The 27,591-nt window shown below is 33.6% G+C and overlaps 1 protein-coding gene across 15 annotated transcripts in view; it reads right to left on the bottom strand.

Moving 5' to 3' along the window:
* ATRX (ATRX chromatin remodeler) overlaps positions 1-27,591 on the bottom strand; it is a 241,434-nt gene that overhangs the window by 146,569 nt on the left and 67,274 nt on the right. For 2 of the 15 annotated variants that reach the window (XM_070502814.1, XM_070502809.1), the window contains exons 3-10: positions 23,998-24,053; positions 22,773-22,825; positions 21,734-21,858; positions 18,977-19,090; positions 14,792-14,901; positions 12,905-12,972; positions 9,517-12,605; positions 5,170-5,242 (exon numbers count right to left, since the gene is read on the bottom strand). In XM_070502814.1, the coding sequence (XP_070358915.1) occupies positions 5,170-5,242; positions 9,517-12,605; positions 12,905-12,972; positions 14,792-14,901; positions 18,977-19,090; positions 21,734-21,858; positions 22,773-22,825; positions 23,998-24,053 (3,688 nt within the window). The remainder of the gene's footprint in view (positions 1-5,169; positions 5,243-9,516; positions 12,606-12,904; positions 12,973-14,791; positions 14,902-18,976; positions 19,091-21,733; positions 21,859-22,772; positions 22,826-23,997; positions 24,054-27,591) is intronic. The other 13 variants (XM_070502817.1, XM_070502818.1, XM_070502821.1 and 10 more) reach the window with 13 other exon arrangements.

A 27,591-nucleotide genomic window follows, 5' to 3' on the forward strand; every position in this document is an offset into this window, starting at 1 on the left:
CTTCAGGGTTAAGAATAAAAAATAAAACATTTCATAGAATTACTATGGAATTTCTCATCTTCAAAATCTGTATTAGTATTTTTAACTCTTCAGTTCAAAGTTAGTATCTTGAGATGAATCTTTCTATAGAAAAATACGACTAAGGCATAATGATCTGTACCCAAAAATGGTGGAATTCATGAGATAATGATAAAGTCACTAAATAATCAAAAAGCTAAACAACAGTTTGAAACATTTTTTTAGCCACATATCCTACAATGTTTACAGTTAATGAAAACAAGCACTGTTTTCTTTTTAAAATTAGTATCAAATAATTTTTTAAAAAATCTTAGGAGTAGAAAAATAAAAGCTGTATGAAATTAAGAACCCACAGTTTATTAACAATTTATACATAGACTCTTAACGTTTGAATAAACTCAAATTACAAAATATGTATTACGTGATTTTATGCAAAAATCTAAGCCAGTTTTACAGGAAATTTCAACAAAAAATTTACAAACATTGATATAAATCTCGGAAAGTTGATCATATTAAAGAACTAGTTTAATATTTTTTATACTTGAAAGGAGAAAACAAAGAGAATTTCCTCATCTCAATTTTACTTTTGAATTTCAAAGTTAAAGAAAAAAGGAGGAGGCATATATAAACTCAGAGAACTTAATCACTTTTGCTAACACTAGAAAATCCAAACTGTCTTTACCAGGGGGGTATTTCTCATTTTCTGAAAGTCTCGGTATCACCCAAAAACAAAGAAGAGGAAAGGAAGGCTGGAATATAACGTTTAAATCTTAAGCGGAGAGACCACTACTGACCATTTCTTTCCTTGCTGAGAATTCTAGCATAAAAAAGAAAGCTGGTGGCAACTGCAATCAGTTTATATATCTATCAATAAATCCTATACGCTGGCTGGATGCCTGTGTTATACTTAAATGACTTACAATACTTACCTGTGCTCTAAAAGACAAAGTAAATTTAAAGAGAATTACCTTAAAATTGTCAGACACGTAAAATCCTTACTCAAACATAAAAACAAATAAAATACTTCATTTAAAATGCTGCCTTTGTTTTTCAAGCACAATAAAGAAGAACCAAAGCAATTTTGCTAACCAAAGAGGAAAAAAAAAAACTTTACAGAAAAAAATTTATTCCAGATTTACCAAATTTGTATAAAGACACATACAGATGATGAACATTTGGAAAAGTGTTTAAAATGGAAACCAAGTAAAAGTCATATGTTAAAGGGACGTGAGACATACTCATGCCATTAATCTTTGTTGAAATCAGGTAAACAATCATTAAATGTCTTAATTAGCATGAACAATATCCAGGAATCATTAATCACTTCCCAAAAAACGCTGGATTAACAGTACAGAGCCTTCATCACAGAATACCCATACCAAGCTCGTAGGAAAAAAACAATCATTTGCATTTTTTCCAGTTTGAAAAGCAAAGAAATAACCAAATGATAAAATAATTGGAAATTTTTAAGGCTTTGGTATAGTCCCACTATAATTCAGTAGAATTTCTATTAACCACGGGCAATTTCTTTAAGCAATCTCCACATCAAATTTTGCTTCTATGAAAAAAAATTATTTAGCCCCACTGAGAGAAAAATTACGTGAAAAACTATGGAGTATTACTAGACCCAATTAAGGATTCTTCAACTATAAAGTAAACATATGTAAGTGTATGGCAGGGGAGGGTACCCATATAAAAACTTCCACTTTTAGTCAAAACTTATTTACAAAAGAATCTAGCAATCTAGTTTTTTCTCTTAAAAGCTCAGTTTTAAATATGTTTCACACTCTGCAAAAAATACAAAAAAAGAATATTCCAAAAATAATTCTTTTTTGGGGGGGAATAGACTCTTCAGTGATTGTTTAGTATGCAACCTCTAAAGACAAGCCTGGTTTTATGATCCTCAACACTAACACTGCTAAACTTACACTACCATCTTATCACTGAGGCTAATTCACTATGTAGGTGTTAAAATACAGGATATTAGAAAACGTTTGGTCAAAATACCCCTATTTATATTGAAAATATTAAGGAATCATAATGCATTTTCAATGCCAGCCTAACTGTAGAATTGCAACCATAATAAAAAAAACCCACATAAATAAATGTCTTTTCAATGAAAGAACCAATTTAAAACACAACAGGTATTCAAAAGGCAACATTACCATAATGTCACATTCAAATAACTGACTTTAAAATTATGTGTATAATTTAAATAACCTGACAAACTGTTACTATTCTTCTCCCTTTCAAAAATCATATAAAGCCTAAGCTATGAAATTTGAAGCAAATTCTCAGTTATACAAAATTCAAAACATAAAGTTAGTCTACTATTTATATTTTTTTCTTAAAAGCTCAACCAAAAACATGATAAAAGTTACTGCCAACAAATCTATAATATTTTGTAATGGTTTATTAAATAAATGCAATTAAATAGAAATTAATTTACAAGTTAGACCACTCTATCTCATAATAGCATACATTTATTTTCAAATGTGAATGATGCTACACAATAGTATGTTAAAATAACAAACATTTATTCACACTTACTAAATATTTGGGACATGGCTAAGTTTTTTAAATGACCTCAAAGTTATCATAGTTATAAAATAGAAAAGATAAATAATAGTGAAATCTATTGTAAAAGTTTTACACAAATATATGTCTTATATAATAAGCCTGTATGTTTCAAGAATTATAAAGTATTTGCTTCCTCAATTTCAGAAATATCAAAATTTCTTTGGCTACAAACTGGCCTGCATATCTTGATTCTAACAAATTCTTTCAACTCTCATCAAAAGATGCATTATAATTAAAATTAAATGCTTGAACAAGAAAAAAGTTTTACAGAAATTTATTGCATCCAAATAGTTAAGCATTTGCATTAATACACTAGTTACCTCTCCATAAACATCAACACTGAAAATGTATTACAATACTGCTAAAATGGGAAAGCATATGAAATTTATACACAATTTATACACAATTACACAATTGTGTACAAATTTACACACAATTACAATACGCTGTCTAGCAAAATATATCCTACTCAAAAGTCTGAAAATAGTAAAAATGATTCCAAGACTTAATCATGAGCTGCAAACAAATTTTTAAAAGTTGCTAAGTGCATATTAAAATATGCCCAAATACATCATCTATACTAAAATAGTTCAAGAAGGTATTTGTATCCCTATCATCAGATAACCCATGAGTATTAGATACCTCTCTGGTATACTGGCTATGAAACAAGTTATTAATGGTATAGTTTATAAAAGCACATTAAACTGAGTATAAGGAAAAACATGCTCAAGATAAAATTCAGTTCTTCTCAAAAGTACTCAACAGGGTTGTATTTTTTAATCACAAACACAAGATGGAATTGAAGATACCTTCCAATAAAATACTTGCCAGTTACAGAGAGACATAAACAAGTAACTTAAAAGATGAAAATATTTATATTTTGACATGCTCTAACACAAAAATTATCATACCTTAACAACACTCTCATTTGGTGGCTAAATATGAAACCAAGGTTCTCACTCACAGTTAAATTAGGATATAGCATGTTTTAAACATTATTAGCCTTTCAGTAACATTTGAGGTCTCATGAGTTACAGGAAAACAAATAGTAGCATAAATAAAAAGGAATTAAAGCATTTAAAGACAATAAATTTTTAAATGCTTTCATAATTTTGCAGTTATCATGTACTATATAAAATCCCTGATGAATAAAATGTATGCCTTTACCATTCCATTCTGGACCTCATCCCTATCCCATAAAATAATTGTGTATATATATTTATTCAAAAAATAAGTAAGCAAGCAGCATTTGAGTCTTTGTGTCCATGATTAAGCTCTATTCAAAAGTGCAAATAAAATTGTTCATTCACCTTAATAAAAATGTTTTCTTGTTAATTAAGGAGAATGCCGATCTATGAAACAGAAAAACCTATCAGCATCAGCAAAATATAAAACAGAGCTAGAGTAACAGCTGGCCCCACAGCATTTACTAACTCAAAGTTAATTACTTATAAAATTATGACACAAAAATTACATGTACATTTTCATGTTTTCTTAATATTTGAGCTTACTATTATGAATAAATGGATGGTTAATATAGTGTTCTTTAGTAAAATCATCAAGTCTATCATAGATTTTTGGCACTGGAATTAACCAGAGGAAATTTCATCCAACTCATTCATTTTAGAGATCAGAAAATTTTGGCAGAGTAGTTAAGTCACTTGCCCAAAATCACACAGACAGTTGTTGGAAAAGTTAGAACTAGTTTAAGTCAGATATTCTTATGCCCATTATTCTAAAATTCCATCCACTACACCACACTGTCTTCTTCTTGAAGATTATGAGTGTAGGGTGTACTACAGTCCAGGAAGGGTTTAAAAGCTATGTAAAAACATTATGGTTATATTCTGAAATACCTTTGTTTTCTTTATTCTTCACTGCTAGGATATGGCTGTGTCTTTGTATTTTTTTTCTTCTTTTAAGGGATTTGTGCCATCCCTTAGTTAAGTAAATCTGTACAGGCTACAGTGTTTTCATTTAAGCCTACTGTTTAAGTCTTGTTAAAGTTAATGCTATCATACTACTTCTATTTTATTTGAAAAATGGTTAAAATCTAAATCAGTCTGGACACTTTGTAAATTGATACTTATTTTGAAAGCAATGTCTTAAATATCTGAGCAATCTCCTTTTCTTCACTTTGAACAGGTTCTAATAAATAGAACCACCATATTGGATGGCACTTAAAAATAATAATAAACTATTGAGGAGAGAGATGTCTGTTGTCACCAATTTATTGAGATATGATTTACTTTCATCAATAAAATAACGTCAAGATTAAAATAATCTCAAAAATTATCACAGTTTACATGGAATCATAAAATTGACAGTGCTGTATTTATAACACACCCTATGCTAGGTGTGTTAATATTTATATTTACTTTCTCTTAAGGTTTCTGAGTTTTAGCCCATTTTCTGGCCTTTCTTTCAAACTTGCAGGAAGACTGTGAGCGAGTCTTTCTAAGGCAGGCACTTCTGGTTTTTACAACCTGCTTGCGGTTCCGTTGCTGCTGTTTGTGCCCACGCCTAGGGTGTGTTATAATCTTTTTAAAGTCCTTACAGATGGAATCATACCTATTCTCAGGATCATTGTCGTCGTCATCATCATCCACTGTGACAGGCACTGATTTAGATAAGGCTTCATCTCCTTGAGGGGAAAAAAGTGTACTTAAAATTAGCTTTAAATTACCTATATAAGTAAAACCATGTAAAATAAAACAGAAAGCCAAAAACTTTAAAAGAACTAGTGGATTCTAAACTGTACTCTGGGATTCGAAACATGAGTAAAAAGAATTTAAAAGGAAAGCATGTGGGGAATTTAAGAAGTGCCAGCAGTAAAATGATAAATATTTGGATCTTATATATTTCAAAGTTCCTTCCCAGAGCACAACAGTTTTATCCTTCCCAGTAAAAAGTCTTTATCATTCACCATCACATTAGCATAATTTCTTGCTGAAATAAGCTTTCTAGTGATTCATTTTAAGTTTAAAGTTAGGAGATGTCTAATTTATCCTGTATCATTCAAGAATAGCAAAATTGCTATTAATATTTTGGTAGTACCAAGTAATTTCAAAATATACTTGAATTTGTATGGTATTCATGAGAAGCGATATACTGAAGTACAGTAAATCTTTTATTTCTTTATAAAAAGCTACATTTCTATCCTTTGATTAAAAATATAAAGAGATTAAGATTTCTGCATTTCATTGTACGTAAATTGCACCTTCAAAACAAACTTAAAATACTGAACTCTAGTTAATACTATCTATGCTGAAGTAATTAGGGAGAAGTATGCTGATGTTTACCACTTTGAAATGTCAGCGATTTCAAGGGCATTACAGTGAGCGAAAAAGAGTCAATTTCAAAAGTTTACATACTTCATTATTCCATCTCAAAATAACAAAAATTACAGATAGAAAAATCAGATTAACAGTTGTCAGGGGTTAATAGTGGGGATAAGCAAGGAGGTGTACATAAAAGGTAGCACAAGGGAACCCTGTGGTAATGGAACAGAATAACTTGCTTGTGGTGACGGTTATACAAAGCTACACGTGACACAATTGCATAGAACTATACTTATACATACACACATACAAACGAATGAGTGCATGTAAAACTGGTGAAATTTGAATAAATCTTTAGTTTCCTGGTTTTGACATCGTATAAAGTTATGTAAGAAGTTACCATTGGGGGAAACTGAATGAAGGGTATCCAAGACCTCCCTGTACACTTTTTTTTTTTGCAGCTTCCTGTGAATTTAAGATTATTTCAAAATAAATAGTTAAAAAGGCAAAAAAAAGTCAGATTCATTGATGGATAGATAGAAGGACATACAGATAAACGTGATAAAGCAAATACAGTACAAAGTTAACAGGAGAAGCTTTACTGTATATTTAAATTTTTTCATGACAAAATATTAGGGGAAAATGTTGGAGGAAAAAAATCCATAAAGAACACAGACACCTACAGGTTCATGATAGAAATACTCTAAACATAGAAAGGCAAAAAATAAATCTCACAACATCCTAGCAAACACATAATACATACCTCATTCAAACAGACCAATCTTCAAATGAAATATTGTTAGTACTATTACTGTCGTTCCTCTTTACTACCCCTTTCAAAATATGACCCATCCTTTAAAGTCGAGTTCAAATGCTACCTGTTCTTTTAAGTCTTCCTCCAATATTTAGATTAAATGGCTCACTTGCTATTTATCACACAGCCCCATTTTAGTCTTATGTCTTCCTTCTGGTATTCTTTTTTTAGTAAAATAAGAATTTATCTTTGTCCATATTGCTCAGTGGACCGCAATCTCCTAGGACCATGTTCTTCATCTTAGTTGCTCATGTCATTCCCAAGACCCAATTTCTAGGAAAATGTCGTACCCCATAATAGGATACCCAACTGCTGCTGAATATTTGGAATCCTCTAAATTCATGGGAGCAGGGAAGGCTTTTTAAGAGCTCATAAAAATTGTCACCTAAAAAGACAAAATTGGCCCATTCGCAGCAACGTGGACGGACCTCGAGGGTATTATGTTAAGCAAAATAAGGCAGTCAGAGAAAGATGAACTCTATATGACTCCACTCATAGGTGGAAGTTAACATATTGACAAGGAGATCTGATCGGTGGTTACCAGGGAAAAGGGGGGGTGGGCACAAAGGGGGAAGAGGTGTACCCACAACATGACTAACAATAATGTACAACTGAAATCTCACAAGGTTGTAATCTATCATAACATTAATAAAAAAAAAATTGTCACCTAAATTAATTGGACATATTAGGGAAATAAGTAAATTTAGCATGTTTATACATGCATGCAAGCAAATTCTTAAAGAATGTCACTTATCATTGGCTCTCACCCAAACATCTTGAAAAACAGTATTTTTTTACATACTTATTTTCAGTGCCTTTCATATTCTTTCCTGCTTAAATATTTCTATTGATGAAGTCCAATTTTTAGGTGTGTTAATTCCCTAGCAAATTTATCTTCTTTTTTTCATCTAAAGTAATCAATTCCAAGAAATACTCTGGGTAAGAAAAATCTGGACAACTCTTGTTCCAGCAAATAGTTGAGAGACTGACATCTGCTGAAGTGCTGAATTCTCTCTCTGGAGAAAAGGTTCACCTCCTAATTAGCACAATGGTCCTTCAGAACAAAGTTACATAAGTCAAAAAAGAACACAATGATCTAGATTAGCGCTGGGTTAAGAAAATTATTGGGAAATGCACCCTCTGAGTATTTGCCATATGTTAGAATCTCTTCTTAAGATATAATGAATACATATGACTAAGATATAATGAATACATATGACTTATTACACTAGGTATTAATAGTTCCGAACATGAGAGGTGTATCATAGAAACCATCATATGTGTCAAATCAAGTGAGATTTTTGGGGGAAAAAATTAGTATTTAAAATCAAACGTTGATTTCACTAGGGAAGCTGTTTAATCATGGAAACCAGTTTTCCAAAGTTTAAGACTAGTTCAATAACCTAGAATTTGTTAATGAGAATACTCCATGTAACTAATCACAATATTATTCTTATACCCTAATCCTTAATAAGAGTTTTCCCAACTAAACTGATAACTAAAACATTCATTTGATATGAAAGTAACTATTAGATTGTGTTTTGAATACAAGTCCACAATTTCTTATACACAATTCTGAAATCCAAAAAGCTCTCAAAACTTAGTTTTTGTGAGGTGGTGCGAAAGTTCATTTGGCAGCAAAACCTGATCTGAACTGTTTATTTCTCTAAGTGTGAATGTTCGTGTTTTGCTGCAGAAACACTAATGTGTTTGATTATGGGGGTGTTGCTTCAGGCCCTGTTGGGGCTTTTATATAATATACGGTAGCTACTCTTTATTATCTTTCTAAAAACCAAGAAAGCTGAAAATTCTGAAACATATTAGGCCCCAAGAATTTCAGGGACCGCAGATCTGTAGTTACAACAACCATGCAGACAGAGCTCCAGCTCGGCATCTGATATAGCAGAGCATTAAACTGAGTACACCATGCATATCACAGTTGGTTTTCAAATCAACTCATTAGATAAGTGCTCCATAAAAGGAATTTAAAGTTTTATTAAAAACCAAGATTCAAGTTCATTCCACTAAAATCCAATTTGGATAAATGGAAAATCCTAACATAAGAAATTAAAGGAAAATTTTAAACATTCTGCCTGTGCTGGAAACACAGTTTTATGTGAAATCTACTTTATACAAATTTTAAAATAAATTTCAAATGTCCCTGTTAAACTGACAGGTTTTACTGACCAAGAAAAAAGACAGTATGAGTGACAAGTGTACATTTATTATACAATTTAATCCATCTACTTTTTGGATTTCTTTCTTCCTTTACTTTGTTAAAGACAGAAACATCTGTTCATGTCAATAGAAAAAATTAATCAGCACCAGAAAAGGGTTTTGATGAAATAAATTTAAATTTTTCAGAGGATTTCAAGGGACACAAAGCTAATCTTTGTCCAATTTTAAAAGTCATATGCATGGCAAAGCAGTTAAAACTGTCACACACTATGTTATACCAGTACCAAACACTCACCTCCATTACACGAATAAATACCTACTGAACTACTGGCACCAATCTGATTTTCCTTCATAAACTACTGTACATTACTCCAGAGAAAAGCATTAAACATTGATAAAGAAATTTTATCTACCCAGCAAACTTGGTATACCTGATACAGAATACTGACAATGTTTGAAATACCTTCCAATTATGGCATAAAAATAAACGGAGAAAGGCTTTCAAGTAAATCTCTAAAGAATTTTTAAATGGTCTTTTCATAAACAGTAACTTTGCATTTGACTGGCTTCAAGGAAAATTAAACAATATAGTTATTCAAGAGGGGAAAAGTACAAATTACAAAATTTTTATCTATTTTTGCATACCTGAAGATTGGCAAAATCCAGTATGTGAAGACAGCACTAAATTTTCAGTCACAGGCTTAATTTTCTGTTCATCACTGCTCCCCTCGCCTACAGAATTCTGATCGTCTTCTCCTATATCAGAAGATGAGGAGGAACTAACATCAGCTTGCTTCCTTTTAGTGCTTGCCCTTAGGGAGTTTCTCATTTTCTCCTTGACGTTGCCTGTCTTCTTTTTAGCTGAAGTTCTTTGCTTCTTCAGCTTTTTATTATCTTCAGAACTTTCCTCAGCATCAGAAGATGATGAGCCACTTTGCACTTCCTTGGTATTTCTCTTTGAATTGAAATTTCTTCTTTCCTTCAATTCTATTCTTTTCAGTCTCTTATCAGAAGAATCACAACCATCTTCTTTCACGGAATATTTCTCAGTATCAGATGATGAACAATCTTGTCTCTTCCTTGAAATCTTTTCAGGTAAGTTGCACCTTTTCTTCTCTCTACCGGATGCTCCCTTCTTACTCCTTTTATCCTCTGAAGAATCATGACTATCTCTTTTCCCTGATAACTTCCCAGCATTGTAGGATAATGCATCCTTCTTTCTAGAAGTTCTATCTTTTATTTTTTTACTTTTCTTTTCCCCATCAGCAGTGTCATTCTTATTTTGTTTTATGCCTTTAGGAAAATGACAAATTTTTTCCCCTTCAGGTAATTTCTCAGTGCCATCAGATGATGATTCACACTGTTGTTCCATCTTAATTACTTTTTTCTTCAAGTCTATAGTTTTCTTTTCTTTTTCTCCAGTTCCCTTTTTGCTCTGCTTTTTATCATCTTCAGAGGATTCATCACTCTGATCTTTCTTTGGGAACTTCTCAGCAACATCAGATAAGCCACCCTGTACCTTCTTATATGTTTTGGTTTTCAGATGCTTATTCTTTTCTTTAGTTTCAGCGACCTTTTTGTCATCTGGAGAATTAAAACTCTCCTCTTTCCCAGAAGGCGGCTTATCAGCACCGTCAGAAGAAACACCTGGTTCTGGCTGCTGCTGCTTAGAGAACGGATCTCTCAATTCCATGACGGCCTTGTCTTTATCAACTGTGCCTTCTGCTGAAGAGAAATTCTCTCTCTCTTGTTTCCTTTCAGCATCATCAGATGATCCTTCTTGTGCGGTCTTCAAACTTTTCTGCCCTTGATTATCCATTCCTTTATTCCTGCATTTTTCATCTTCGGAAGAATCATAATCTTCGTTATTTGGAACTCTTTTTTTGGTTGTTCTGGCAGCCCCGATTTTACTCATGCTCTTTATCTCTTTTTCTAATTCTGAGTCATAATTAGAAGATTCAGAGTGGTTTTCTCGTTTCTTTTTAGAAATCATAGACCTTTTAGCTGATTTGCCTTTTTTAATATCAAAATCTGAGCCAGAAGTAGAACTTTTTCGTTTCCTTTTTCCTTTATCATCTTTCCCTGATTGAGTCTTTAGATCATACAAAGTCTTCTCATGACTTGTATGGGTTTCATTAATATCAGTATCTGAAGAAGAACTGTGACTCATCCTTGATACCTCTTTGAGGATTGCTAGCATTTCATCAGAATCTGAATTTTGATCCATAATCTCTGACTGCTTAGATTTAGGTAATTTATTGGGTTTGGGATTATCTAAAGCACTGTCAGAAGAATTCCGCTTATCCTTTTTTCTCATTTGAACTGCTAGTTTTTGTTTTTCCTTAACTGTTTCATTACTTTCTTCATCTGAATTAGACGTTGCAGGGTTGGTTTCTGTCTGTCGCCTCAGGGGTGTAGTCTTTACACGTGGGGATCTTCGAAGATCAGATTCTTCTGAAAGTAACGGAACTTCACTTTCAACCAAATGCTCGTCATTCTTTTCCTGTCCAAGTCCACAGTTCTCTGGCTTGGAGCTCAGACCAGAACTTTTATAGCCATCTTTATCTTGTAGAACTTCCTGACAATCAGCACCTTTAATTGGGGAATTAGAAAGGGAAACAGGGGTGAGTTTAACATATAATTCTTTTGTTACTTTAGCTGTAGTTTCTGATTTAATACCTCCTCTGTTGTCTTTTGAAGTAATATTTAATTTTACAGAAGAACTCTCCAGTTCTTGCTCAGTTCCACTATTACCATCTCCCAGGTAGTCAGCTGAACTCTGAACTTCCATAGCTGTCTCAAGATTCTCAAAAATGTCTTCTGGAACTGAAGAAGGAACAGACACAATATCCATGTCTAAGTCTTCAGAAGTGTTAGTAGGTTCATACTGAGGTTCTGCTTTTTTATCAGATTTCTTATGTTCATCACTGGTACTTTTATCTGCTCTTTGTTCCTCTACTGGAACACTCTGATCCATGTGCTCACTGTCTACCTGCTTTCTTGACAATTTAGCTTCTGATTTTGAAATATCCTTCTTTTCCATAGCAAAGGGTTTTTCTCCTTTTCGTATTTTTGTTTCAGACTTACCATCTATGACTTTATGCTCTTTGGTATTTTTCTCTTTGTTTACAGCATCCAAAGCTCGAATCTCCGAATTCAAATCTTCTTCTAATGCAAGATGAGCTTTCTTGATATCAGCCAACACAGATTTAAAAGCCTTAAGCTGACGTAACTTTGTAGCAGAATTGATTTCTGAATTATCTGTTGCCTGCTTCAAAAACTTAACATAACTGGAGTTCATGTTGGCTGTGGTCTCAATCAGTTTTTTTGCCTTCTTAATCATCTCTTTGGGCACAATTAGTGCTGAATAAGAGTAGGTTACAGAACCAGAACATGAATCATCTAATTTCTTTTCTTCTCCATTACAACTTGAACTATTTTTCTTTGGAGAAAATCTGGGTGTATGGTCATATACTTTACTACTCTTTTCATTGTCAACTTTAATCTTCTTCTTATTTTGTTGCAACAACTGTTCTAAATTTTCAAAGACACTGTTACATGCAGTGACCAAGTCCAACAAAGGCTCCGGGTGACAAATGTAGCAATACCACTGGTTGTTTTCATCCATTATTGTAGACAGCTCCTTTCGACCAAGGTTGCGCAGAATGCATTTCTTGCAGAAGGCATTATGGCAAAAGTCACAACAAATCAAGTTTCCACCTTCTGCACACCATCTGAAATTATTTAAAGATTAAAATATTATTCCCAAATAAAACTCATTTTAAATCTTCTTCATTATTAAAGCAATTTAAATTTTCCTGTCAGCAATTTTAACAGTGAAGTAATTTAGGTCATCTTTTATTCTTTATTAGAAACTTAAAACACATAAATCTAAGGCTTTGTGGAAAAGAACAATCTTCCATTAAAGACATTGATGATACTACAAAAAATGGATTTAACAACAGACTATGTAAGAATTTCCCACCAAAAATAGTCAACACCGAATTTTAGTTCATCTTGATTTATTACCTACCTACATTGTTCATCCATTCCATCTGAGTCACGGCTAATATCATCACTCATGTAATATTTAAAGCAATTCTATTAAAAGAAAAGGGGAAGGGAAAATTTTATTCAAAATTGGTAACATTCATAAAGGTCAAAAACTTTATTTTTCAAGTCATTAAAAAAGTAATGGGAATACGTGTGTGGGGGGGCGGGGTTTAGAGAATCAAAGCAAAAACACTGTACTACCAAGTACTAGCACTTTCCAGACACAGGAATATCCAAGAAATTAATTCCTTGAAATAGATTTCTGTACCATCAAGCACCACTATGCCTTACAGAAAAGTTTATAAAAAGTTTTGGTAAATTCCTGACCTCATTACAGCTAGTTACTAAAGCTCTACATAAAAAAGTATTAGATGTTGTTGCTACTTAATAAATTTAACAGTTATCATATATAGACAGCTACTATGTGTACAGCTAACCAACATTATCCTACATTAACCTACATTACCTTTAAATCTCAAAATATCTACTATGCAAGGTAGGAGGTATTACACCCAATTTGAAAGAAAAGGCTAAGATTTATTAATATGTAAATGAATCTAAAGTTATACAACTATTAAGAGGCAAAGCTAGTATTCAAATCCAAGTCTGACTAACTTTAAATTCCTTTTCATTGCAACTGCAGAAAGGGTAGGTTCTTGGCCCACTGATGAAAACTACCGATTACTGAAATGGGGTAGGCTCAACAGACTGGCTCTTGAAGAAAACCAATCATATATATAAGAAAAGAGAAAGGGAATGCATATTAAATCAGCAATGTGAAATTCAGCTGTCACAATTTAAAACTAGAAGCTACAACATGTACCCTCGGTAGGCTCCTGGCTGAACTGAATTCAAGGAAAGGAGGGACACAAATTGCTAGAGGAGGAAGTAAATTTAGTACATTTAAGTAGGTCTATATCTCTCAAAACTTCATACAAGAAAAGATCTAGAACTGTAACTCTAAGGAAACTCTGGTTTGCCCCTGCGTTTCAAGGAGGCATTTTATTGGGGAACAAACTAATACAGGATTAATCTTAGCAGCAATAAAAGTTGAGAAAACCATAACCTCGATATTATAGAGATTTAAAATTAACTGCAAGTTATTACTAATAAAAAAGCATACATAAACTGTTAAAACTATCTTCAACACGTACAAAACGTTTTTAATTCTATTATCTCCGTGTCAAAACTCCACTCCACATGAAGAGTTTAGATTTGGGTAATTAGAGTACATAAGAGGGAAGGTTATAAAACATACGTGCACATGCATACACTCTTCAGATTTTCCAACACATCACTCTCCCTTACCTACCAGCCTCTGAATACCATGTTGCCACTGCCTAGAATATGCTGAACCAGTCCCACTTCACCAGGCTAATTCCTATTTATATTTCAGATACCATTATATATCATCTCCATTATAAAGCCCCCCATCCAATTCCAAATTACACAGGCTTCCTGGGTGTTCCCAAAGTACACAGTATCTCCCCCATGATGACATTTACTGGGCTTGCTTTTTTTTTTTTTCCTTCTTCTCCCCAAAGGCCCCCAGTACAGAGTTGTATATTTTAGTTGCGGTTCCTTCCAGTTGTGGCATTTGGGGCGCCGCCTCAGCATGGCCAATGAGTGGCACTAGGTCCGCGCCCAGGATCCAAACCAGCAAAACCCTGGGCCGCCGAAGTGGAGTGGGCGAACTTAACCACTCGGCCATGGGGCCGGCCCCTATCAGGCTTTTTGTGTCTGTCTCCCCTACAACAATATAAGCCCTAGAAGGGTAGAGACCATGTTTGTCTTCTTCATGACTGTACACCAAAAGTCTGACACATAGTAAGCATTCAAATATTTGTGGAATGAATTATCAACATACCTTACAAATAAGTACTTGCAGTGAAGGATGTCTATAAATGGAATCTTTTTGAAAATGATTGACCTGTTGTCCACAAGCTGTACAGCTCACAATCCCATGAAGCCCATCTTCTAGGAGAAAGGAGTGATCATTATTTACACATATACACACACACAAAAAAAGTATTTACTTTAGTCAGCATTTTGCAACTTTCATACTGGAAATTAAATACCTCATAATCTCTGGAAAAATGACATTTTGGACACAAGTAAAAGTTTAATAATTTTATGGACCTAAAAAAAAACACAACAACCTTGGCAAATTCCAGAGCTACAAACCCTAACTTGTTTCCTTTTACAGATGCAAACCCTATTTCTCACAACAACTTGATATAACATGAAGACTCTCCAAAAAAAGTTCTAAAAATAGGGGCCAAGAGCTCTTCTTAATTTTGCTATTGCTTTGCAAATAAACTCAGTATTATTTTTAAAGAATGGGGAAGGAAGCGACATATTATGGAACAGATTCTTTTGCAACCCTATACTTAAGTTAGGTATGCCATAAAGCTTTTATTCTCAAAATGGAATTGTCTGCACAGATCCTTTTAATACAATATGTGAAAACCTGCTAATTTTATATTACCAATTCCCTTCCTAAGATTTACTTTCATACTATCCGCAGTCCCCATTAACCTGCCTTCTTTCTATGTCTATTCCACTATTCACTCTGTATCAGCACTGTCTACTATTTCCAAACAAGGAGAAATAAGACTTGCAGGTATATCTATCTTGGCAGCAAAACCTCAAAATGGCTGGGGTGAAAAGGCAGAGCCCCATCCCACAGTGTCTGCAAGAAAGCAGATTGAATATAACCTGCGGAACAAAGAATAAGAGGAAACCTCCCCTGCCTCACTGTCGTCCCTAGTTCTGCTTAGGGTAGTGCTTCACAATCCAAGTTGAACATTAGAATCATCAGAAGAATCTTTTTAAAAATAGAGACAGCCATTCCCACCCCTAAACTACTGAAAGGGAATCTCCTAGACATTTTATTTTTAAGTTTTACAGATGCTTCTGATGTGCAACCAAGACCTTGATCCAAATAAGATGGTAGATTATGAATCAAAAGAAACTACTGAAAATGCCTGCATTCACAAATAAAAGGAAGAGGACCAAAAAAAAAAAAAAAAACCCCACAAACTCTGTCTCTATCCCTAAATAAAAGACAAAACCATACGTACATTTCTCACCTCTTAGTTTTCTATTTTGTGTTTTTCTTAGTTTTAAGGTCCAAAGCACCATGGGCCCAAACAGTATCACAAATATTTTTATTTGCAGAAGTTAAAAAAGTTTTACCAAGGTATAATAAGGTATAAGAAAAATAGAAGACTTACTATATAAGCTGCTAATATTTTATTTTAAATCATATTGTCCTGCATTAATGTTTGATGTTGACTATTCATATATTCTGTACTTAACAGAAACAAATACACAATGTGCTTTTTCACTGCAAATAATGATTGCATTCAGATAAACTAACAAGATAAATAAAAGCTAGAGTTTGAATGTTCATCAAGTGTTAGATAACATTTATTAAGCATCTTCTATGTGCTTTCGCACATATATCACTCAAGAATTAAACAAAACTAGGTGCTCCTTTGATGAGTTTTTCCCACATGTGCACAAGGAATCATATAGAGAATATTGACTGCAGCACTAATCAGGAGATTAGAAAAATTTCAAAAAAACTGGAAATAATTTCACATCTGGGAAACAGATAATGGTTTACTCATATACCAGAATTCTATAGAGCAGTGAAAAATAAAACACTAGATGTACATTTGCTGATATGGCTATATTTCAAAAACAATGTTGAATGAGAAATGCTATAAAAGAATATATACAAGATATTATTTTGTATTTTTTTAATGAAAAATAAATGCTTTATGAATATATGTATAGAAAAAATATAAAAACATGCATGGAAACAACACACACACGCACATATAAACATACAATCTTCAGGATAATCATTACCTGAGGGGTGGGTGGAGGGGAAAATGGATGAGAGTAGGACTGAATCATTATTTAAGTGAGATCTGAAGTAAATATTGTAAAATGCTGAAATGTTACTTTATATACTTGTTTCTATATGTGTTTTAAACTTTTATTTTTAGTTATGAAATATCTTAATAATTATAATAAGTGTATAAATGGAAAAGAGGCATTTTCATTTCTGAGCTCAATACATTTTAATAATTACAATAAAAGTATTGTGCCATATAGAAAAACCAGATGTAAAACATATTTTCTAACAGTTAACTGGGGAAAGGATGTCAAAACAGGCTATGGTATTTAAAAAACAGTGGCTCCTAAAATGGTCAATATAGCTATATCTCTGTGTTTAATTTTGTTTCAAATCAATAAGACTATTTTATATATAAAGTTTATCTTCTTGACAATTTCCTAAATTAGGCTTCAATTTTAGAACTAACTTTCCTAGTAAGTTTGAATATTAACTAATAATTTAGTACCCCAGATCACTAGTTTATTCATACAGTATACATAAGTAAATACAGTTAAATTTCTTGTGTAATTTCTGACAGCTTAAAGACATAGCAAATCATTAAGGCAAAAATTAACATGAAAGATTTAAGTGCTACTATATGACTACAAACATACATATTCCCTTAAGCATGATCTAAACATCCTTACACAGAATACTCAACAAAATCTTCCAGAAACAAATCAGCTCAGACCAAACACCAGCAACATAGCAAAGTGGCACTCGGAACACCCTCCCCAAGAGCTGTGGTTCTTTGTTTATTCTCCTTTCAGGCCTTCTCCACATTTCAGACACTGACTGCTCCAGAGTCCCTCCCCAAAAAATACCATTTAGATATTAATTTTGACACAATACAGTATACTTAGTTATCTGTCTTCTCTAGAGGATCCATGATCAGAAGAAAGGAACTCTTGGCATTGGTCCTTACCATCACCTTCTACATGCTGATTTCTTGTTTTAAGAACACTACTCAGCTCTGTTGAGTTCTGTTGCTGCAACGGCAGTTTCCCTACTATGAACTAGATTCTCAATAAATCTTCCTTATGCTTGAAAGGGGTAGAACACCCCCTTGTGGACAAAACACTAAACAACATTTCCTTGACTTGCTCCAACAACCCAAGAAATCATTTAATCTGAAAACTGATACATACATTTTATAAATAGATATATTTGATCAGTTCCATCAAGATAATCATATGGCATTGAAATAAAAAGGTATGCAAAATTTTACAAATATAACAACTATGCTACAATTTCACAAAGTGATAAATATTGGACAGACATGCTTCCATTGCATTTTTACTTAGAAATTTAGTGTCCTGTTCTATCTTTTAGAGATTCATTCCTTTTATAGTCATGATTCTGGCTCAGCTAATCTACCCAAAAAATCTACAGAGGCACTATTTAAAAATCACACACAAACAAGTGGGACACATACTCCATTGTCATAAATTTCTAAATGAATCCTTCTTATGCTAACTTTCTATAGATAGCCAATATGATTGTATGTATAAGTGAGGGTAGAGAGACAAAGGGAGAGGCAGCTTAGACAGATGAAGGGAAGCTTACTAGCTCTAGCTCCCTTCTCCTTCCTACTCATCTCTACATTGGTATCTTTAGATCAAAAGATATCCAACTTTAATGTACATAAGAACAAACTGGGGCACATTCTTGACATCATCCCCAGAAATTCTAATTTGTTGGGAATGGAGTCAAGGGACTTGCATTTTTAATAAGCACCCAGGTAACACTAATGCAGATGTCCATCACTCTGTGAAACAATGTTTTAGATATGTATAATGTGATCCGAAGGCACAGGCAAGATTTTGTCCAAATCTGAAATTCTTTCGGGGTGAGAAGGAACATACGGCATTCTGGCATATAGGCATTACAGAACATGTGCAAAAAGGCAATGCTAAGCTTCTTGAGATAACTTAATAGCCACTGAAGGCAAAGGTGTTTTGATAAATGGTGTTTAACCTTTTCTGCTTCAGAGCTCAGAGAGAAACAGAAGTTACTTTTAAGTAGTGCTTTTAATAAACAATGGGCAGAAAAGTGGAGGTATTTTTAGTAAGTACATCAGATTTTCCAATATGGTCATAAACAGCAATTTAAACTCATGTTTTCATTTTCACTTGTATTTACCTCCGCGTTTTTTGAGATTTTCAGTTTTCATTTTACTTCTGCTTCTAAATTCAGGCCCTTTAAAATCATCTTTGTCTTCATTCAGCACTGGCTCTGGTTGTACAATCACTGTACCTAGAATGATTTCATTTAAAAAACCATTACACATATTAAATGTGCAAGTGAAGTACAAGACTTCAGTTCAGATAAAGCCAACATTGCTGGTACATAGTTTTGTTTCTTTCAAGCTTTCAATACTTGTATAAGGACCTCTCAAGAGTAAATAAAACAGGGCACTATAAAAGGGCCAAGTGTCAAAAATCAGATTACTTGTTGAAATATAGTTCATAAAAACGGGGGGGGTGGGGGAGGTATTACGAACTGATTATAACAGAAATGTGTGAATAAAGTAGAAAGCCTCAGCCCAGTTCTGAATTTTAACAGTGCCTATCACAAAAACTGTTCTGAATATGAACATCCATGCTAAGTTTCATAAAGAGTTTATCAAATAAAAGGAACAGAAGAGAAAATGAATAAAAGACATCCTATTCTTCTCATAATCCAAATCATAAACTCAGAAAAAGATTTTTAAGGGTTGTTTTATATTGCTTTGGGGGAGGGTAGTGGGGAACAATATGAGAAGTTAATTCTGCTATTACTGCTATACCTATTCTGCAGCATTTCTCAGCTAGTATGTCAAAGTGTCAGTACCCTACAAAGTCCTTAAGGAGTTTTAAACAGAAGATTGCCTTAAGATACTTCAGCTCAAGTGCTCTAACAATTAATTGTAGAATGAGATCCATTGTTGGTCCCTATGGAAATATTTCAGAAAGAATGTACTTTCTAAGCTATAAAACATGTGAATTGAGGAGAAAGTTTGTTCATTTTTCATTATAATCTCTCAAGAACAAATAAACCAGGGGCATAGTAAAAAGGAACCAGGTCTCACATTTACCCACATTGCTGGGCTTAGTAATTGGGCATTACTGGCAACAACTAAGAAAGTAAAACCTGGTAGTTTTCAGGGGCTCTCTCTGAAACATGAGCCTATGTTATTCAGCAAGCAGATTTCAGCAAGGTATAGCATCTAGTTAAATGAATTTCTGAGTCTCTGAAAAAAGCCGGGAAAGAGGGAAAAGAGGATTGAGTTTTTACAAACTGGTGAATTTAAATAATCTCCACAAAAAATTTTTCTTATTCACAACAACCATTTCTTGTATAAACTCTCAGAGAAGCCCCAGCGTTTGAAAAAAGCTAGAGATTTATACTTAACAAAAAAATAACAGAATTCTTTCTGAAGATTCTTCTCTAAATGGAAGCCAAGCAGCAGAGTGGAGAGAGCACTCACTAGCATTGGATTCAGGCAGACCTGGGTTCAAATCTTAGCTTCTCGATTTAAAGCTGAAAAAGTTCCTTGAGCTCTGAATTTGCTCCTTCATCTCTACAAGTAGAAACAATAACTACCTTACAGCATTGTTTTGAGGATTAAATGAGTTAATTTCGTAAGAGTCGGGTATCTACACACACTCAACATTGTGTTATAACAATAATTATAATTACCCAAACTTAATCTTATGAAACAAGTCTATTTTTGGTTTGGTGGGAGAGAATTACACTTAGTTCAGGTTAGTAACATCCCATACTAATTTTCTTCCACAGTATCATTAAAAGAAAGATTTGAATTCCTAGTTCATAGCTCACCCAGTGGCCATCATAAGGACTCCCAGTGACAACCACTGAGAATGTAACAATCCAAAGTGAGTCACTGCCTATGGGACACAGACTCCCATGTTAGTTGTTTCCGCCCCTGGCCACCAAAACCATTACATAAAATTGTCATAGATGATTTGCAAAGCCAAGTAAGTGGTAGGCCCATCAATTTTCCTTCTCTCTCTCTCTTCTTTCTCTCATTCATTCCTTTTCCTAATTTCATTTCTCATCTGTTGTAACTCCTAATTTGTCCTAGTCAAGCAGTCTTATCCTCCTACCCACCATTTTTTTAAACTTCCATAATCAAAAAATGTGTCACAAAAACAAAAGTATAGACAGAGAACAAAGTTTAGTAAACAATGTTTTAAACGATCTGTGAGAATAAATCTGAAAAATCTGCTAAGAGCCTTAAATATATTATTTTTTAAAAATCTAAATTTTTGACTCTGAAACACCATGAAATTACCAAGACTCCTTGTCATTCTCTCATCAAAGCCCAAGATTTTCATTTGGCTTTCCCCCACCCAGACTAATTAATGAGGTTTTAAGGTCAGAACTGCAACAGTTGAGAGGTATGTGACAAGGCTTTTTAAAGAGATAATTACAAGAAATACACCTAAATCTATCTTTGATACTTAACTTCAGCTTTGAGTCTTAGGGAATTTAATAATGCAATAAGACTAAACTAGACTGTAAATGTTTTTTTTAAATGTTTTCAGAAAATCATGTTTTTCTATAAAGCAAGCACATTAATATTTACTAAACCAAAAACTTTTAAATCAAATTCCACATTCAAGTACAATTTGGAAGCTAACATCCCTTTTCTAAAACCCAATGGGAAGAGAAAATAAGTTTTTTCTTTTCAAAGCTGACTGAATATTCTAGATTTGTAACCTCAATAAAGCACACTATCATTACCATATTAATACACTTCCAGACGATCAGTATTAAAATATCACCTTTGGTCCTTTACACACAGCTAAAAGTAATCAAGTTCTAATTTTATAATAACAACATTTAAAAATACATTTCAACTTTAACTTCATATGAAAAATTAATACACATTACCTTTTGGCAAGCTTTGCATAGTAATATCATTTTCTGAATTTTCATTAGAAGCATCTTCATTTACAGTTTCATCCAAAGGTTTTTCATCATCAGATTCTACATACTTTGTTACAATTGAAGGTTTCCTATGAGAGAATTAAGTCCATAGAATTATGGACATTTCTGACAATTGAAACAATATCCAAAGAACATAAATAACATGTTTAGATTGAGCAGTGGTTCTTAACCAGGCATACATATCAGAATCACCAACGGAACCATACATCTCTATATCATATTACTAAATATAATGATTGAGCAGGACTGAGGTAGGACCAGGACATGTGCATTCTGAAAAAGCTACCAGCGGATCATGAAGGGAACTCCTCTTTAAGAATCACTACTTTAGAGAATAAGTTAATAACGAGCAAGCTGTGTTTATTAAGAGACCTTCCCACTGGTTAGAGACAATAAAATGCAATAGAATAAACTGCAAACTTCTAATAAAAACTATACTCCACAGTATATTATGCATTCTGGTACGCTTGGAAGTAGTTTCAGTCCTTATGTACAATTCACTTTGACAATTTAACACAGAAAAGTATTTTTACCACTCTTTGATCTTCTTATAATTCCTCATAACTATGATGGCTACCAATCCCCATCCCAGACAATTTCACATAAACCTAAAAACCCATATTGCCTCATGAGCCATTCAACATTTCATTTCTTTCCCCTTTTCTCCTTTTTTTAAGGCACAAATACGATCTAAAAGAAATGATCTATATATTGTAGGAGCCATTAATGCATAATAAATCCTCCTTAGAAAACTCCATTAAAATTCAAAGTCAGAATGAATTAATAATTATTGAAGCCAAGTGATGGAAACAAGAGAATTCATTATACTATACTGCCTATTTTTAATATGCATGTTTATATAAAATAGTTCACTTAGCACAAGAGTGCTTGAAGTAAGTTTAGAAAAAAGACTATTATTCTTAGAAAAAGAAAATAAAACAACCTGAAAAAGAAAACTTCTTTCCCTTCAACATCAACCAACCTTTTTGATCGTGACGATCCTGACGATTTGGATTTTTCTGAACAGCTAGCTCCCTGAATGTGAGAAATAAATACAAAGGTGAGTAAAACTCTCAAAGAAACATCCCTACCATTATCTATTTCCCTACACTAAGATCTCTGATATAGTGATATAATAAGATATTATTTATATGCCTAAAATATTTTTCTAAAAGGAACTTTAAAAACTAATTCTCATTTACTCTCAGGTTCCCTTGAATTAAGATTAATTTTCTGGGGCCAGGCCCCGTGGCTGAGTGGTTAAGTTCATGTGCTCCACTTCGGCGGCCCAGGGTTTCGCCAGTTCGGATCCTGGGTGCAGACATGGCACCGCTCATCAGGCCATGCTGAGGTGGCGTCCCACATGGCACAACCAGAGGCACTCACAACTAGAATATACAACTATGTACCAGGGAGCTTTGGGGAGAAGAAGGGAAAAAAATAAAAGACTGGCAACAGATGTTAGCGCAGGTGCCAACCTTTAAAAAAAAAAATTTAATTTTCTGTCAATTCTTTTATTAAATTGTTACTGTTGAATTTTGGGGGGTGGGAGAGGATACCACCTCTGTATCATGATCTTGGCCCAAGTCAAAAGACAAAACAAAGGTGTAGAAGTAATCAGATCCCAGAGGTAAGGAGTTTTAAGGATCTATAAACGTGTCATTTTCTCTATCCTAACATATTGGCACGAGTACCTTCTACAATTTGCTATAAGATACTACATTTACCCTTGCTTTGTCAGCATAAAAGTATATTTTATTGGATTACAATTTTTACACTAGGTGGAAAGAATCCCAAAACCATAGTGTAGGCCTGGGTATCAGGTGAAGGACCTCAGGATGGGTTCCTATAATAATGCTTTAGAGACTCTGAATATCCAATTGTGAGAGATCTCAGAACCATGGAGTCATGCCCATTACAGCCACCTTGAGCACACTGTTGCAATATAATAACGTTCAAATACCTGTTGGCAAGCTTTCAGTTGTCTGACTTTAGGTACACTGCTGAAGTGAACCACACAATAACAAAAACAATGAACACCTTCTAAAACTGCATAACTACCCAAAATGAAGTGTTAAAATAATACTTGGGTATGACAGTAAACTTAAACACATGCATATATTAAATAGAAGCAATCTAATGACATATACTTTAGTTGGTTATTAGTAATCAATAAATATATTTTAAATGCTTCAAATTATTCTTACCTCTTCCTTGCTGTTTTCCATCATATCAGAATTATTTCCAGAACCACTGACTTTATCTTAAAAGAGAATAAATAAAAACATTATTTATCTCTTCAATACATTATCAAACAGAACACCAATACCTGTAACTCCATGAACTCATTTTTCAATCTATGAAGTATGGCAGTATTGGTAACACATTATTCACATTAAAATACTCCTACAAGAGTTTTCTGACTAGACTCACCCTCTTCAGACACACTAACCCCTGGTTAAAAAGCATTAAATTTCTAAGAGTAGTAGCTTGATATCGACACATTCTCTATTATAATTTCTAAGGTACTTTCTCTTAAAAGAAAATTTAACCTCCATCTTCCACTAAAAAGAAAATTAATAAATTGTATTTCCCTTCACCATAAGACACTGGAAAAATAACAGCAAACTAAACCTAAAGGAAGCGGAGAGAAGGAAATAACAAAGACTAGAACAGAAATTAATGAAACAGGGAATAGAAAAACAACAGAGAAAAATCAATAAAACCAAAAGTTAGTTCTTTGAAAAGATGAACAAAATTGACAAACCTTAGGCTGGACTGACCAAGAAAAAAGGAGACAAGATCCAAATTACTAGAATCAGAAATTAAAGAAGGCTCATTACTAGCTACATTAGAGAAATAAAAGGATTATAAAGAATGCCATGAATAATTGTATGCCACAAAATCAGATAACTTAAATGAAATGGACAAATTCCTAAACACACACAAACTACTGAAACTGACTCAAGAATAAATAGACAATGTGAATAGATCTATAATTAAAGAGACTGAATTAGTAATCAATAAACTACCTACAAGGAAAAGCAAAGGTCCAGGTGGTTCCACCACTGAATTACACCAAACATACAAAAAAGAATTAATATCAATTCTTCACAAGCAGAACACTGACAATACCAAATGCTGGTGAGGATGTGGAGTAACAGGACCTCTCCATTCTTTGCTGGTGGGAATGCAAAATGGTACAGCCACTTTGGAAGAGAGTCTAGCAGTTTCTTACAAAATAAACCATACTCTTACCATATGATCCAGCAATCACACCCCTTGATATTTACCCAAATAAGTTGAAAACTAAGTCCACTCAAAAACCTGCAGACATGAGCCGGCCCAATGGTGCAGCAGTTAAGTGCGCATGTTCTATTTTGGCGGCCCGGGGTTCACCAGTTCAGATCCCAGGTGTGGACATGGCACTGCTTGGCAAACCATGCTGTGGTAGCGTCCCACGTATAAAGTAGAGGAAGATGGGCATGGATGTTAGCTCAGGGCCAGTCTTCCTTAGCAAAAAGAGGAGGACTGGCAGCGGATGTTAGCTTAGGGCTAATCTTCCTCAAAAAATTTTTTAAATTTCAAAAATTAAAAAATAAAAAATAAAAAATAAAAAATAAAAAATAAAAAATAAGACAGATGCTTATAAACATCTTTACTTTACATAAACATTCTATTTGTTATTTTTTTATTTATAGAAACATCCTTATAAGAAGCTTTATTCATAATTGTCAAAACGTGGAAGCAACCAAGATATCCTTCAGAAGGAGAATGGGTAAACTGTGGTACATCCAGACAAGGCAGTATTACTCAACACTAAAAAGAAATAAGCCATCAAACCATGGAGAGAGATGGAGGAAGCTTGAATGCATATGACTAAGTGAAAGAAGTCAATCTGAAGAGGCTACATATTGTATGATTCCAGCTATATGACATTTTAGAAAAGACAAAACTACAGAGACAGTAAAAAGATCAGTGGTTGCCCGGAGTTGGCAGGGAGGAAGGATGGATAGATGGAACAGAGGATTTTTAGTGCAGTAAAACTAACCTGTATGATACTATAATGGTAGATACATGTCATTATACATTTGTCAAAATCCCTAGAATATACAACACCAAAAGTGAAATCTAATGCAAAATATGGGTTCTTGGTGATAACGATTTGTCAATCTAAGTTTGTTGTCAATTGTAACAAATGTACAACTGTGATGTGAGATGTTGATGGTGGGGGAGGCTGTGCACGTGAGGGAAGGAATATGTGTAATTTCCACTCAATTCTTCTGTAAACCTAAAACTGCTCTAAAAAATAAAATCTATTTAAAAAAAAGAGAACTTCCTCAATTATCTATAAAATAGCCACAAGTAACAACACACTTAATGGCGAAAGACTGAAGACTTGCCCCTCTAAGATCAGGAACAAGACAAGGAAATCTGCTCTTGCCACTTCTATTCAACATTGTAATGGAAGTCTAGCCAGAGCAAGTAGACAAGAGAAAGAAATAGAAGGCATCAAGATTGAAAAGTAGGAAGTAAACTATCTCTCTTTAGAGATGACAATATGTTGTTTATAAAAAATCCTAAGGAATCCACTAAAAAACTATTAGAACTAATAAATGAGTTCAGAAAGGCTGAAGGAGAACAAGAACAATATATAAAAATCAATTGTATTTCTATACACTTGCAAAGAATGATCTGAAAATAAAACTAAGAAAACAATCCATTTATAATAGCAACAAAAAGAATAAAATATTTAGGAATAAATTTAACAAGAGAAGTGTAAAATGTATATTCTGAAAACTATACAACATCGCTGAAAGAAATTAAGGATCTAAAACTGGAAAAATATCTGTGGTCTATAGACACAATAGAATCCCTGTCAGAATCCCAGCTGACTTCTTTGTAGAAACTGACAACCTCATTCTAAAATTCATATAAAATTAAATGGGACACAGAGTAGCCAAAACAACCTTCAAAAAGAAAAACAAAATAGGAAGACTCACATTTCACGATTTCAAAACTTACCGTGAAACAAATGTTATCAAGACAGTGTAGAAACGGCAAAAGAACAGACATACAGATCAGTAGAAAAGAATTAAGTCCAGAAATAAACCCATATATCTATGCTCAACTTATGTTCAACAAGGATGTCAACACCGTTCAATGGGGAAAGAATAGTCGTTTCAAAAAATGGTGCTGGCACAACTGTATATCCACATGCAAAAACTTAAGTTGGAGCCCTGCTTCACACCACATGCAAAAATTAACTCCAAATACATCAAAGACCTAGACATAAGAGCTAAAAACTGTAAAACTCTTAGAAGAAAATATAGGAGTAAATCTTCATGATGTTTGACTTAGCAATGGATTCTCAGATACGACACCAAAAGTGTGAGCGACAGAAGGAAAATTAGTAAAAACTTTTGTGCTTCAAAGGACACCATCAAGAAAATTAAAGACAACCAACAAAATAAGGGAAAATATTTGCAAATCACATATCTGACCCAAGTGTCCAGTGAAAGATGAATGATAAACTAAATGTGGTATATACATACAATGGAATGCTATTCGGCCTTAAAAAGGAAGAACATTTTGATACATGCTACAACACTGACGAATCTTGAAGACATTATGCTAAGTAAAATAAGCCAGACACAAAAAGACAAATACTGTATGATCCCACTTACGTGAGGTTCCTAAAGTAATCAAATTCATAGAGACAGAATATAGAATGGTGGCTGCCAGGGGCTCGGGGGACAGGGGATTGGGAAGTTAAGTGTTTAATGGGTATAGAGTTTCAC

Source organism: Equus asinus, chromosome X, assembly GCF_041296235.1.
Source record: "Equus asinus isolate D_3611 breed Donkey chromosome X, EquAss-T2T_v2, whole genome shotgun sequence".
NCBI classification, from domain to species: Eukaryota; Metazoa; Chordata; class Mammalia; order Perissodactyla; family Equidae; genus Equus; species Equus asinus.